Here is a 16,397-nt window from a genome sequence, read left to right as displayed (position 1 = left end):
AACTGTTGGCTGTTGGCGAGACTCCATGGATTTACATGCCCATGAGCTCACGAGCGAGCACACCTGTTGTGGAGGCACTTACCTTTAAGCTATTGTAGGGCCGCTCCATGTTCAACTTGGCCTGCAGGACATCCCGTCGCTCCTGCTGCTCCTCGTCCGCCGGCAGGGCCGTCATGGAATATGAGGTCTTCATTTCGCCGACCCCGACATTGCCTTTGACAATGTGTGGCAAGTCGTTGCCATTTCGTTGGGATGATTTGTGGGCGTGGGCGTGGGTGTGGGTGTGGGCGTTGCCACTGCCCCGCCGCTGCTTCTTTAGGGAGCTGCTGCGACTGCTGCACGCCGATTTGGTCGCCAGCTTGGGCGGAGTGGCGGGTATGGCAAAGCAGGCGCCAAAATCATCCTCGGGTTTCATTTGTTTCGTTGTTGTTGTAGTTGGTGTTGGTGTTGCTGCTGTACTGCTTTGCAACATGGCCGCTTTTTCAGTCTCTTGGTTGCTAAATGGCGTTGCTCCTTCTGCCCCCACCACCGACAGCGTCGGTGTTGCCTTGATGGTCGCCGCTTCTGGTTCAGTTTCGTGCCGCTGCTGATCGCCGGCTTTCATTATCGAAGCTTCCATCGTGCTTTCTTTCTGTGTCTCTTAGCTCTCTCTCTCTCTCTGTCTGTCTGGTTGTCTGTCCCTATCTCTCCTCCGTCATCCGTCCAGCTAATGGTTTTTGGTTACGATTTCCATAAATGTTAATTTAATTAATTTGCCTAAAATCGGCGTTGCTTTTATTGCTATAGTCGTTATTGTTGTTGTTGTTGGTGTTTCTTTATTTGTTGCAAATGTTTAAAATGCACTAATTTGCATGTCCATGCATGCCATGCTTCGCTCTCCTTCGTCACCCTGTTCCGCTCTGGCGCGTTTCGTGAATTCACGGCGACCTTCGATTTGTCGGCTGGGTGGAGGAGGCTCCTAGCTCTGGACTTCCGCTTGTGGTTGTTGCTTTTCTTTTGTCTTGTTTTTGCCTTTATGCAAAATACTCCTCCATTCGTTATTTTGATAAAAACGGTTTATAATTTCACTGCAATTAAAAGAAAAAGAGAAACACACAATTAACGCAAATTAGTAATAAGGAAAACAAAATCGGAAAATCACTCGAATTTGCATGTTGTGAGGGAAAGGTTTTAATAGTCTTATTGAAACGTGGTAGACGGTTTCGCTCTGCAGATATCAGCAGGAATTAACGATTTCAAAATTGGTGAAAGAAAAATTCCAGCATAAATTAGATAGTTTGTCAAAATATACCTATAAAAAGTAGGTAGAATTTCAATAGGATTATTATTGTGTGATTTCGAGAAATAAATACATTTAACAACAAAAAATGTTAAGAGTTTCATATTTTTGGAAATACATCAGTAATTTTTACGGGCAAGGCAATAATCAATTAATTTGATGAATATAATTGTGATTTTGAGAGCCATTTTCGGTTATACTTGTATGTTAATTTGTTGGAACAAAGCAAGAACATATCCTTTGCAGATCTAATTGTTCGGTTAAAATTTGAATTAGCCGTTTATTTGGAGAAATTTAATTCCACTTTAATTATTTGACCGAACTTTTCTGTTAAATTGACGGAATTTTTGGCCACCATATTCATCGTCATTCAATCTCAATCATTATTATTGAGTCACGTAGACTTTGCCACGAGATAAACAATTATTACCACATGCTGCAATAAATATGTTTCAAAAATAGAACTTAATACTTATTTTCACATTCTTTGTCTTTGTACCGATAGCATAAATATAATTTAAACACGACTAAAATACTCATCGAAACATATGTATTTCATCGTGTTCACTTATTTATCCCTCGCTCAAGACGTGTCATACTTAGGTACATTTCTTTTAATGGTCTTTCGGTTATTTACAATGCGATCAGCAGTATTCTACACACAAAATAAATAGTGTATTAAAAAAAAAAAAGGCGAATTGATAACCTCCTCCTTTTTTGAAGTCCGTTAAAAAAAGAAGAAATATGTTAAGTGTTCCAGACTTTTGAAAATATGCCATTTTAGGAAAGAACTTCAGTTTTAAGATGAACAATAAATAAATAAATTATGTACAGTCACCAAACAAATACTCTACGTTTTAGAAACATGTAACTTGTCTTGATTATTATCTTCTCATTAGCCATGCATGTATAGTATGTTTTCATAGTTTTGTAATTTTTTAAATATCTGCAAAATATTTCATTTCTGCCTAAGAGGTTCACTTATTCTTTAATGTCTATTTATGAAAGCGAACATTAAGCGAACAAATAATGGAATACTTGTAACAAACAACTTAAGCATTGAATAAATAGTTACAAAATCAAAACGTTCTCCGGCTCTACCAATTATTCCTCTAAATGAGCGGTGCATTTGGATGCAATCACTTGTTAATAGCAGCCCTAGAGGCAATTCACGGCCTCTTCACTTCAGCTATTAAGTGTCAAGCAATAATAATAATAGCAACGAACGGGACGCTGCCGTAAAAAGTATAAAACAATCTCATTTTATGAGTCATACTCGAAATTATAGGCAACATTGGTCTAGACTCTAGACGCAAACATGTGTGGCTACAAAGACACACCAGCATGGTGGAGGCGAACGGGTAGCTTGGGGTGATCAGTCAGTCAGTCAGTCAGTCCGTCATTCAGTCAGTCAGTGAGCTGCGTCCCCCTCATGCAAATATCTAGATTTGCATACAAAAACGACAATGACGACTGTTGTTATGGCCGGCAGCTCCTCCACTTCACTTGCATTTTAGTGACTAACCGACAGTTGTGGAGAAGTGTTGGTCGCTACTTCCAATTGCCATAAAGTGCGGCCGGGGTTCTGGCGGAGGGCGACAAATGTGCAGCGAACGAGTGACGGGTTTTGTGGCAATCTCTTTGATAGAGTTGCGCTTGCCCAGCTCTAAATTAGGAGGCAGAGGAAGTGCTGAATGGGCGCACACACTCGCCCAAACACTCATATGTACTATAAATGTAAATGAATACATGTTCTTTGAAAAAATCGGAACGATTGCAAATAATGTACTGTTCTGTTAGTCGCAAAACACAAATAGACAACTCTTTGACTTAATATAAGAAATAATATAACCACGTCCCTGGATTCAGCTGTCACTACAAATACCGATCAAATTTGAGAAACAAAAATAAGCAAGAAGAACATTTTCAATCACCGCCGTTTGTAAACGTTGGTATTGACGAAAATAAAGTCCTCAATCAGCCAAGAAGATAAGGAAAAAGTTATCGCCGTCAAAGCTTAGAAATAACCTTTACTGTATCTTGAAACAACAACATTATTCCTCCATAGTTGTGGGCAGCGAACAACGTACTCTTTTGTATCCATATTAATTGTAATACATTTCCGTCTTATTGGTCAACATTCGGGACACTCGAATGAATCAAACCCATCAGGTACTACTAAAAATGCTCAATAAGCAATTTTGTGCTAAGCATATAACACATTGTCTACCATTCTTCTACAAAACTACTAACTAAAATAATATACCCTTACTACTTACTTACTAAGCTAACTTAGCTAAGTTTTCAACTAATTTTGCTTTCATAAAATGTTTGTCGGAAAAAAATAGTTTCTTTCGTCATTTGGATTCGACTTATCTCTTAAATGATAATGAAAGTTCACAAATTAAATTCGAAGAACACTTAAACACGGAAACAAATAGATTCATTCAAAAAGAGTCAAAAAGGCGGCTGTAGACTATACATTTGTTGAATGTATAAATTCCCAGACCCGTCTACAACTGAAAGAAATCTATTTGGAACGGGTCATAAATCTAAGAATATCATAATTAATTCGTCAATTATGAGCAATTTTTATTATAATTCAGTATTCACAGCATTAAGCAATTTGCATATTTTTCAACTACAGTAATACTAGTTCAAATAATTTAGTTTTAATAACCTATTCAATTAGCTGTGCCAGAACCGAGTTAATACTTGACGCCCATTTTAGTCAATCCATTCATATTCCTCTGTAACGAGAGCTCAATTTTACTATTTATCGTAAAAATTTGGACAGCTCCGACTGTTCATTACTCCAGATTATATTCAATAGTTTAATAGAGTTCCGTAAAATACGATTTACTTGCGTAACATTTCTCACTAATCAAGTATTTTAGAGTTCAATAAAGCAATAATTTGGCATTTGGCACGATATCGAAAAATAGATACATGTGAATGGATATAAGTACGAGGTATATAAATATATTTGCATATAGTATTTAGTTACATATATATTTAATGCAGTCACTTATTTAAAAGCGCGCTCAAATAGCATTTCAACTCTTTTCGAGTGGCCTCGTGTCCTGGCCATATTTGCGTAGGTTGGTAGTTAAATGCAAAATCACGTCTCAGTTGAAGTCGCCACTGACAAAAGAATTAAATAATATACTCTCTATGGCCCACTGCTCCCCCCGCGCTCCGTACAGGTCCTCAGCAATTGAATTTGAATTCGCAACTGCCACCCGCAGATTTCTTATATTTCGGTTTGCGGTTGGCTTTTAGTTGATTTTTGTTTTTTCTTGGCCACAATTATGGCGGGCTGGCAAAGAAACTTTATTTACGGCTTTTAGCGTCGATTTGTGTGTCGTGGCCCGCCTCCGCTTCCCAGCTCCTAATACTCCCCCCGCGATCCCGCTAGATTGCTAAATGTCCGCCCACCCCCTCCCCCCATTATGTTGCAGTTGTTTTCATTTTCATTTTCATTCCTACTGCCGGTCACAGTCACCGGCACATTGCAGGTTGTTGTTGTTGGTAATATCTAAAGTGGCTAAATAAACGCTTGTAGCCAATTTCGCGTCTGAGTCTGAGCTTTTGGCGCGTTGTCTGCCGCCGTTTCTGGCCACATTTGCATACAAATATGGCCCACAAGTGTTTCGCGACTAATTTCGTATGAAAAGTTGATTGCTTGCGATTAGAATCGTGTTCATTGTTTTGCGGTTTGCTGTCTTGTTTTCTCCCCTCCCCCTCCTCAGTCAGTTTACACTTCACTTTTGTTTGTTTTGGTGTTTTTTCCTGTTTTTTTCTGTTTTTTTTTTAAACTTTTGTTGCGAATTAAGTAATAATTATTATAATTTTTTTGGCTTTCATATACTCGAGTCGTTGGCCTCTGTTATTATGTGGTTGCCTTTAATTGCAGTTTACATGCATTTAGTTATTGTTGTTTACTTTTTTTACTGCAGTTTACTTTGTTGTGGGTGTGATTGGATATGGAAGCTGTGAACCAAATGCGGTTTGTTAGCAATGTTTTCGGTTAACTGTTGTAGCGAACTTGGCAATCCATCTTTGTGGCTTATTGCTGATGGCGGCGATACATAATGGTTTGTTGATTATACTTGATGTTGATGTATTTGGCGCAGACATGTTCACACAAAACAATGAGCTGGCTCAGAAAGTCATTTGCATAAAAAGCCACTGAATTTAAATTAAATTAAAAATACATATACGAGCCTAAATCCTGAATCCAGTAGCTAGCAATGGATAAGGTACACGAAAAATAAAACTAAAATATTCAATCTGCAAAAATACTGTATTTAAATTTTTTTTAATGAACAAATAGTTACAAATAGATAAATCCGCTAATGCCTTGCTGTTCAACTTATACGCGAAATGGCAAATCTGTGTAAATGTAAAACAGAGATACATAACTAACGAAATATTCTAACGTGTCGCACTTTTTGAACCCTGTACCCGCAGGGTAAACAAAGTAAGTATGTAACAGGCAGAAGGTAAAGTATCCATTAAGTATATCAATTCTTCATCAGCATGACGAGACAAATCGATCTAGACAAGTCCCTTCGTGTGTCTGGATTAACCCTAGATTTCAGAAACGGCCCAAACTTGGAGTCGAGACTCTCCTAAGCCCTAGGTAACACGAGTTTTTTTTATTACCACCCTTTCCCCCACCCTACAGATTTTCAGCTGTCAATACTCAACGTCAAGCTCCGGAAACTAATCTTTGAATACGTAACTTAATATTAATGATAATAATAGCTCCCAGGTACGCTCTTCTTCTTTTTGCTTCTGCTCAGCGGTTATTTGTATAACAATGCATCTAAAATAGCGTCGAAAGTTTGTTTGAATGAAGGGTATTTAATTGTCAGGCTTGTCCGATTGTAACATTTTCTATTGTTATGTCAGAGGTACTTTGCGCTCGTACTTCTAGAGATTCCTTCGTTCATACAGACGGATATCCCTATATCTTGATCAAGAATATATATACCACGCCCCCTCTGTATGTTTCATATGTATATTTAGCACTAAACTAGTATACCCTTTTACTCTTTGGGTATAAGGTATAAAAAAGGTTGTTCTATTCTTGTATCTATTCTTTAGAATCTGAATCGATTTCAGGGATCCGACTAATATTTGCATTGTCATAGGCTTGTATGCGAAGGCTAACAAACAACAAACAAATTTTGCTACAACATAATTATACTTATGATGTAGTTAAGTTGTTGGAATAGAATGAAGAATATAGCATATGCATATGTATACTTTATGGGGTCGGAGATATTATCATCTGACTGTTATATACTTCACAGAGGACCTTTAAAGTCAGAGATTAGAAAGATTAAGAAATATATATATAGATGTTTCCACTCCCAATATGATTATGAAACAACTTGGACTATTTTGAAAAATAGCAGATCAAATACTTGTACATATGAAATGTAGTTTTCAAAACTCATTACACGGAAAATATGAATGGAATTTGATGAAATCTGACTAATCAGATCCACATGGAAGCAAAATTAAAAGTTCGTGTGTCCCTATCAGAAACAAGAAAGACAAGTTCTAAGGCAATCGATCAAACAAGTTCCACAGATATGCAACGTAAGCAATTGGAAGACAAAAAGAGCAATAAAATGTTTTTTCAACAAATGTGTAGAAGAATTAATGTACCGAAGCCACATGTGTGGTGTATGGCGAAAAAATAATGAGCATGTCACGTACGAGAAATGGCAGAGAATATGAAATGCCTAAAGATAAGAAACAATTTGCGCGTTTGACGGGATCAGGCAATGTGCTGGATATTGTCAAAGTCCGTCAATACTGGTTCGTCACGTCCCGCCTAGTCCAGTCCACCCAAATGAAGTCACCTGTCTCGATTACATAACACCCTTCGGCATTTGAATGAATGAAGACGCTTTCCGAGAAAAATCACAGCCGCCAAGCTAAAGTTTATTCAAAACATGTTCCGTTCCATTATGAGGCCCATACGCCGAACTCAAGCGGGCGCAATTAATAAACAAAAAGGAAAAACATAAAATGCTGACAGCAAATATTTGCTCAGACAAAAGTTAAAAGCCGCTACAAAATTGAGGTAAGGTTACTCAAAGGCCCAAACAAAGGCACCGAAAACTTTGGCACAGGTAGTTCAGAGAAGACTTATAAGGAGGAAGAGGAGTATGCGGAGGAGGGGGACAGATGGAGCTCGTAAATCTATTCGAGTCAGAAATGACTGAATAATGACACATTCGACGGCGAGACTTGCCAGTTTATTGTTGAACTCAAACAATTTTGTTATTGTGCGTTAAAAACTTTTGATTTCAGAGTTTGTTATTTAAATTTGTTAGCTGGTGTGTGTTTATATAAACATCAGATTATTTAGTTTGTTATTTAAATTTGTACAAGCATGCAAGGAAAATGGATATAAAAGAACTCAAGACAGTTTTGGCTGACAATAAACATATTTTCGGGTAGGCCCTAAACGTTATGGCCGAATCGAAAGAAAATGAAAATAAACTTTCGTTTTCCTGCTTTTTCTGCTTTGAGCTTTGTGTGTGCGCAAGTCTTTGATCTCAGTGCCAGCTACTTTGAACGCTGCCAACAACCATAAACAACAACAAATTGGCTTCCGTTCTTCTCTGGAGATGCCTGGGCTGGTGCCGGAAGTCAAGGCTGTGTTCTCACGCTCTTTTGTTGTCTGACAAATTAAGGCTCGTAAATTAGATCACAATTGAAAGCCATTTACTTGACTTACTTTCATACGAGTGTACTATACACGCACACCCAACTCTGATTAGACAAAGTCTACAGTACAAGTCTATATTGCATAGAAACTGGCTAGCTCTGAATTCGACGAATCTTATCAGCGGTAAGTGCAGTCGAGTGTGGAAATTAATCAATTGTTATCGCCAGGTGAGACAACTTGGCTCTATTTTAAGCAATGCCATAATTTAGTCATCAAGTCATAATCGATAAGATCGTTGGAGCTGCTAAAGAGAATCGGCCGGAGCAGCTGGCCCGGCCCGGCCCGCATGGCCCGCAGCTGAAGACAACATTCCAAAGTTGTTCGTTCGTTCTTTGGTTCGTTTGTCTGGCTTGTCTGCATGTTGCGCAAATGCAATAATTAAAATATTGTATAAATTATCATTGGCTATCTATAACAGCAGCCAACACAGCGACTCCAACAACAACCACAACTGCAACTGCAACAACAATAGCAAATTCTTCCAAGAATTGCTCTGCAGCACTTACGACGCGTTTGGCAAAACAGCAAAAGCAACAGCAACAACAACAACAACAACAACAAGAGCAAGACCAAGCAAACAACCTCGGTTGGGGGCAACTTGCCATAAATTGAGAGCCGGTTGCAACGGCAACCAGCAAAAGCGTCAACTACTAATACAACAATAACTGCAACAGCAATAGCATCAATAACAACAACAACAGCGTGTGCAACACCTAATGAATTGTTAACTGCCCGACCACATGTAGCCACAGGCAAAAATAAAAACAACAACAACAACAAAACACCAAGCCGACGGTGTCATTTTTGGCGCACGTGAAGTTGTCGCCGCCATCGTCGTCGTAGTCGTCGTCTTGGTCGCCAGCCAAATGGGCCAAATGGCAAAGCCAGCAATGTGGCGACAATAACAATAACAATATTGACTTGTAAAAGCACTAACAACAATAGCAACATTAGTAACAACAACACGAACAACAACACACATAAGTGGCACACATGCACTTCAAGTAAACCTTCGTTTCTCAACGACGTTTATGCCAAATGGAAATCAGGAAAAGCTGATTATGGTTAAAAACTTCTACGCCGGCTTTCAGGCGCTTGTTTGTCTCCCTTTGGGTGCCAACAACAAATATACAAAGTTGAATAAAACACCTTTTCCTGAATGTCTATTTAATTTAGGAAAATAAGTCTGTCAGCAACATTAGGAGCTTAATATCTTGATTTAAAATTTGCTCATAGTGGATAGCAAAATATCATCACCTAAGTAGCCACAAAACCACAAACCTCGAATGTCGACCACAATATACAGCGTGCATGACAATAGATAGTTACCACAGTTGCAACAACAACTACCAGCACTATATTTGTTGCCGATGAAATACATTTAGTTTAGGCTAAAAATTCTTTCTAGCTATATCTGTTCGTTGACAGATCCAGCGCTGGCGGGAAAATCTCAACATCTAGCTATTGACGATATAGCAGTTCTCAGTGTTTCAAATAGGAAAGGATATAGCGTGGCTATGCCATTATTTCAGTTAGTATCTGATTCCAAAAAGTTGGCTTATACATTTCAGTCTTATGCCATGTGGAGAACCTACTAATAATATTACATTTTTATTATTATAACTTTTATTTTATTTTATTGACAAACAGAGCAGTCGATGTGAAAAAAACTCAAATATTGTTTTGAACAGATACTAGGAACTTATACTTATCTAGTATCTAGTAGTACACAAAAGAAAAACAAAGCCTATAGAAATAACAAAAACATCTAATAACGAATCCGACTCGGTGGGGGAATTTGATTTGCCAAACGGCCAGCTATGCCCCGATTCACAGCAGAGAGTAGAGTTATTAGACCTAACAAAAAGAAAAAGATAATAAACAATAGCAATAAATGATAAAGAAGAAGTATGATTAAACTAAAATAACAAATTAAACTTGAAGTACTTAAATAATAAAAGATAACTTATTTGGACAGTTCAACCTAAATCAAATGAATTTAGCTTTGAGTCTATAAAAATAGGATAGGATATCTCGCAGAAAACTCAAAAGTGATCTTTAAGCCATCATATTTGACTTAAAAATGCGCAGTTCAACTTTGTTTTGTATGGGTCTAAATATTTTAATTTTAATTTTTTTAATTTAATTTAATTTCTTTATTTTTTAATGCTATTTCATCATCTCCATTTCGCCATTTCGTTTGGCAAATAAATTTTCCTCACCGAGTCGGATTCGTTATTAAACATTTTTGTTATTTCTATAGGGTTTGCTTTTCTTAAGTGTTATCCAGTATAAGTTCTGTATTGTTTTTATTTTTCACATCGACAGCTCAGTTTGTCGATAAATAAATAAAATAAATAAATGACAATTTGAATTCGAAAAAGTTGTCGGGTATAAACACATGAACCACATAAATGCCAACCGAAAATGAAAACACTGCAAAATTCCTGGGCACATGTAAGCGAAAAATAAAAAGCCATAGGTGCCACAGCGACAGTGACAGGAACATGAACGATGGACCCCCAGATGCGAGCAGACAATCGTTGGAGCGCCACGAAGGAGACTTTGGTGGAAGCTGCGAGTGGCTGTTCCGTGCTGCAATTAGGGCAACAGTCCCATGTACATACATCGGTAAAAACAAAAAACAACAGCAGGAAAATAAAAAAAGTGGAAAAGTACTTCAAAAGAAAAACGAAAGTTTACCTCCTGCACTAAAAACCACAAATTTTCAAATTCAGCTCGCTCGTTTCCTGTTTTATTTATTTTCGTGTTTGTTAAGAGTCACCAAATCGCGCTAATCGGCAACTTGTAGGCGCCCATCGCGCCTCACGATCGCAAGGAAGGAGTCGGGCCAGCGAAACAAATTTGTGTTACAACTTTTGTACATTTGGGAGGTCTAGTCTGGTCTACACATTCTCCTTCTTCTCCCTCACATGCTCAGGTTATGAGAAATGCGCCGTCTTTGTGACTCGAACACGTTTTCGTTAGTTCTGCGATAGTTTAGGAACTTTTTGTGGCTGCTGGGTATCCCATGCTTTATTGGCATTAACAGCGCCTGCCATGTTTTTGTCAAAGGGAAGTCGTTTGTTATGGCCACTTGGCAGGTGGCACGAATGTAAATAACTCGAGTCGGCAACACACACGCCCCAAACAAGCGACCAAATTAGCGGTTTAGTTTTTAGTTTAAATTTATGACTTGGTCCATGCAAGCTTTTTGAATTGCCAAGACCATTCGTTGCTTGAATATTGTTCGAATAGGTTAGAAGGACAAATGAGTGGGGATCATGAAGCATGTCAAGCATAATTACTACTCTCAGTTTAGTCGAGCAACAAATTCTTTGATTTATTCAATTCATTAGAACATTAATATCCCTTGTTGAGCGGAAATAGTCCCTCAGATATAAGTATTCTGGTAAAAACACAATCATCTTGGTACCTATTTATTTATTTCCATCGACAAACAATGCAGTCGATGTACATAAAAAAAAGCAATACAATAGAGAACTTAAACCAAATAAAACTAAAGAAATAAAAAAGCCTATAAAAATGACAAAAATATCTAATAACGAATCCGACATGGTGGGGGAATTTTATTTGCAAAAAACAGCCAGCTATGCCCCGATTCACAGCAGAGAGTTGTCAGAAACGTTATTCGACCTATCAAAAAATAAGTGGAGATGAAAAAATATAGCAATAAAAGATAGAAGAAAATAAATTTAAATTAAAATACTTATATAATAAAATATAATTAAAAATTAAAGGTGAAGAATCACTGACCCGTTGGGGGAAAATTTATTGCCCAGTCCGGCAAGCTATCCTATGTTCGCCTATTTTCCTATTGGTATTATACGCTAGAACTTTCTATTAAGTTCTTTTTAATATGTTGGTTAATTTTAATATCATTTGTATCCCAATATTTAACCAAAATATATAATAGCAAGCAGTAAAAATCGTATGACATTTTGTTGATAGATTTTAACCAGATGTGGAAGATTCTCAAAATATCGCACAATAATAATACTTTTGCAATGCTACAAGTCAACTCTAACTTACGTTCTGAACAGCATACATTTTGGAATCCAAAAATGTAAAACAAGAACATTTGCCTTTAAGTACATACATTTTTAATATTCTAAGCTGAGTCATACAAAGAGATATTTAAATTAGAAATCTTCAGCAAGTTGATTAAGTGGAGTATTAATTTAAGTTAAAGTCTACCAATTTTTTTCTAACTTTATGGTTCAAAAAACTCATTTATTTATAACATCGACACATTCACAACAAGGACATGTTTGGTGGCACCACCATCGAGCATTTCAAAGACGCGTCATTTAACCAAATTGCATGCTTTATGTCTCAATCTTAAAGCGAAAAGTGCATTAAAAACTAATTACAAACAATTACTCACATAATTGAGTGTGAAAAGCCGCAAATTGTTGGGCCGCCAAAATAGCTGGCCATCAGCGCACGCTGAAGCTTCATAGGCTTGCGGGTGCACTGAGTGCGTCGGTTGTTCAATTCACTTTCTGTATCTCGAACCACAGTCACTTAATTGGCAATGAAGCCAGGCGCAGATGGTCAGTGAAGCCAATAAGGCCGAGCGCATGCGCGACTCCGGTTGACCGCACGCAATGCGCCGCAAGTCCAAGACGCAGATACAGTCAAAGGCCTGACAGCACGTCACAGTTGGCCAAAGCGATAGGCAAAAGCGAAATGTGTTAAAACAAATGGGCAACATGAGATGTGAAAATGTTCAGGCACAAAATAAACATATGCCAAATTGAAAACCACGCACAGTGGTCCCAAAACTGGGAAAATTAAAAATACATACGTTAGCTTCGGGGTCAGAAGCACCTTTCAAATCTACTCGTCCGATTTAAGTGACAGATAAGCAGCTTGTCCCAAATAAGGGTCCGATCTGACGATATTCAACCGTCATCAGCAAATCTGTTTTTTTATAGAAAGCATGTTTTAGAACCTGCTCGTATCTATGAAGTAGTGCCATATACAATAAACTTTCCAACATATAACAATATTTCCGTTAAGGGTTTTTAAAGTGTAAGCTTTTTTTAGTGTAGTGGTAGAATTTGTATTAAATTCTAAGAGAAAGTCATTTTTCAGAACTTGGTCGTTTCTATAAAGTTGTTCCATATACAATAAACTCTCCAATATACACTTCCGTTAAAAGGTATTTAATATGAGGGCTCTTTTTTTTAGTATAGTGGTCGAATTTGGATTAAATTCTAATAGATGTGAAAAGGGTGCGTGTCATACAAACTATATAGGTATGTATAGTATGTTTAACAGCAGGACGAGTCAATTTCTATGTATCTATTTCTACAGAACTACAGAGAGTTCTAGCTTTAAAAAAGTTCTTTTCAAAAGCTGATAGTGTGGAAATTGAGTTTTCTTATTATTCATTATGCTTTAGTTAAGACCTTAAGTTAAGATCCCAAACACTCTTTAAAATCCTATAGTTCAATCCTTTTTTTTAGTCCAAAATATTGGTTTTAAAGAAATATGTCGAACATTCAATTCTCTGTAATAAGCAGCCTAGAGCTGGAAACAAATGCCAAATTCAAAATATTTTTGTAGTTTATTTGAAAACTACATCGCATTAAGATTTTAATTTATCCCAAGAATTAATTTTAAAAATGTACTAATTGTCCAACTCTGGAAAGATTTGTAATAAAAGCTAACAGGAAACAAAAATACAATTAGGCAATTATTTTGCAAGGTTTTTCCAGACATCGATTATGTTCTAAAAGCTTCTGAAATTATAATGAAAGCCCACGCCATTTTTATCAAGTTAGATTCCGAATTGGCCCCACTGTGTGGCGAGCGGAAGCCAGAGGCCGAGGCCGTGGCCAACAGCTGAAGCGGTTGACGAGCGACCGAGCGGCCTTTATGACAAATGACAACAAATGGAAATTGTTCGCTGATTTTATTAGCACTTGGTCGAGCTGAGGCGAAAGCAATTGCATAACGCGCTGCGCACAAGGAGTTTAAGCCCGGTACTTCTACTCGAGAAAAGCGAAACTGAAAATTGCAACTTTTACTTGCGAATTCATCAAACACACACACACACAAACAAACATATATAAGGCGAGCGTTCAACATTTGTTTAGAAAGATTTTTATGGCAACCTTTCGCTTGGGAGCAACGCAGTGATAAATCAGCTCCTCCAACTCCCACTCGGAGCCGGAAAAATATAATTTGCGCCCAACTTCCACGACGAGCACGACGTTGTCGACATCGGCGGCATTTTATGCATTTTTCGGCTACGGAGCCGAGGGCGTCTTTTGGGGCGTCCATAACAATTCATTATCATTAATTATATTTGCACTCAGCAGGCCACAAACAAGTCGGACTATGAAAAATTACACGAGCCTGATTAAAATGAAAACAATTTGAGCGAAAATTTCAATATTTCAATAATTTTTCCCGTTTCGCCCAGCAGCGGTATTAAGTCGCCGAGAGTTAGGCTGAAAAATTCATCAGCATTAAAATGATCGACGACCAAGCTGAAAGACAAAAACTGACCCAAGCAGAAAAAAAAAAATCCAAGAAAGAAACCAAAATATGGCTCATAAAGCTTCAACAGCCAAAAAATCGTACAACAGCAAAAACAACAATTTATTGGCCACATTAACCCCAACGAACTCTCTCACTTCTCAGCGGCAGAGCGGGATGGAGAGGCGGGCAGTTGGTCGCCTATCGATGCGAGTTGTGAAAATATCATTTACGGGCAATTTGTAAGAAAAAACCAGCGAAATTTGCACGAGCATTGGCAAAACAAATGAACGGCGATTTACTTTGGCGGTTTTGTGAGACAACACCAAAAACAACAGCAACATCAACAGTTTGCTGGAGTAACCAGCATCCCATCGGTATGGAGCATGCAACGCTCTGGGAGTCCAACTCAGTTGCTGTGCTGAAGTCGGAAATGGGCACAATTGTTGCAGCCGGCACTCGTCGGCGGTCAAGCGATCGACGCTTCCACTTAACGGGTTATAGCCAATATGGCAGTCAGCAACGTCTCCGGGCGATAATTGGGTCCCTTTCGCAAAGCACATTCAATTTTGACTCTGAGTGGACCCCATTTTCTTGTCTTTCATCAGCGGTTGCTCAAAACTAGCCACAAGAGTTGAATACAGTGCGACAATTTGACGTATTGGATTTGGAAATTTGTGATTGCGTGATAATGAGGTGTTTTAGGGAATAACAAACCAAGATTGAATACAATATATTGTATTATATATTTTTATGTATACTCTTTTCTACAATATTCTATCAAATACTAAGAGATTTTTTCTGTATTGTATAAGTTATTATTATTTTGGTTTTATGCCCCAACTTTTGCTTTTTCGGCCAGTGTGCAATAGAAAGAAACTAGAAGTATTTAAAATGTTTCACCAATATTGGTTCTCCACTTCTTTTTGCGAACTTGTTAGAGATAGAGTCAAAAATATAAGTAGCAGTTTCATGTTCCACTGGTTAGTTAAAAGTGTTCTATTAATCAAATTCATCTCTTATTTGTGTAAATATCAGTTAGTTTCAAGAAAAATATTTATTCGTGAATAAACAACATTAGAAACAAATTGCTAATTTCAAATATGGTTTTCATTATTTGGTTAATTCCAATAGTGGAATGAAAACAGAATGCTATTTTACTGAGCGATTAACTTCTAACAAGATATATTTTCCCCCATAATAAAAAAGGAAATAATACGAACAAAAAGTATGGGACCATAATTGATTAAAAAAGTCTTCCATTTTATATAGTTCTGTAAATAATTTCAATCAATAGAAATAGAAAAACAGAATTGTCTCTTACCCTTATTAGCTTTACTTATTTGTCTCGACTTCTCCCTCGTAGTCTATCTCTATCTATCTCTCTTTCTCCCTAACTGTTGGCACGATGTTTCCATTCCCACATTATTTATGCTTGTTTTTCAAAATTATGCAATAAACCCCCAAACATTTAAAGTGACGAATCTCGAACTGCTTTTTACCTCGCACCCTAAATCTAATACAGCAATGTGACGTTATAATGTAATATATATTCTCGGCTCAAATCGCATTTTTCAGTGCGCCAAACAATTAAAGCAATTCTGCTAGAATTCATTTTGCTGAAAGCCCTTTGTGCTTTAGATTCCAAAAAAATGTGCAACCATATTTGCACTGCCCCCTGACATCCGCAATCCTCAGCAGATCTCGTAATCCACTCAACTTTCACAGCGTGCACACATTGAGGGCAACTTATCAACGCTCTCATAACTCTGACAACGGGCCACTACGACACATCCCCCATTCATTGTGTGCCATTTGCAAATGCGAAATTCAATCCGAATGTCTCCAGAC

At 37.6% G+C, this 16,397-nt stretch overlaps 1 protein-coding gene across 2 annotated transcripts in view; it reads right to left on the bottom strand.

Annotated features, from left to right (window-relative positions):
- Positions 1-16,397, bottom strand: part of LOC115628316 (serine-rich adhesin for platelets) — a 203,272-nt gene that overhangs the window by 142,019 nt on the left and 44,856 nt on the right. For both annotated transcript variants that reach the window (XM_030524369.1, XM_030524370.1), the window contains exon 2: positions 83-1,067. In XM_030524369.1, coding sequence (XP_030380229.1) covers positions 83-619 — 537 coding nt within the window. In that variant the 5' untranslated portion in view covers positions 620-1,067. The remainder of the gene's footprint in view (positions 1-82; positions 1,068-16,397) is intronic.

The sequence above is a fragment of the Scaptodrosophila lebanonensis genome, unplaced genomic scaffold (genome assembly GCF_003285725.1).
Source record: "Scaptodrosophila lebanonensis strain 11010-0011.00,11010-0021.00 unplaced genomic scaffold, SlebRS2 tig00000113-arrow-arrow-pilon, whole genome shotgun sequence".
Lineage (NCBI taxonomy): Eukaryota > Metazoa > Arthropoda > Insecta > Diptera > Drosophilidae > Scaptodrosophila > Scaptodrosophila lebanonensis.
Note: the sequence above shows the minus strand (reverse complement) of the source record. Positions and strands in the feature narration are given on the sequence as shown.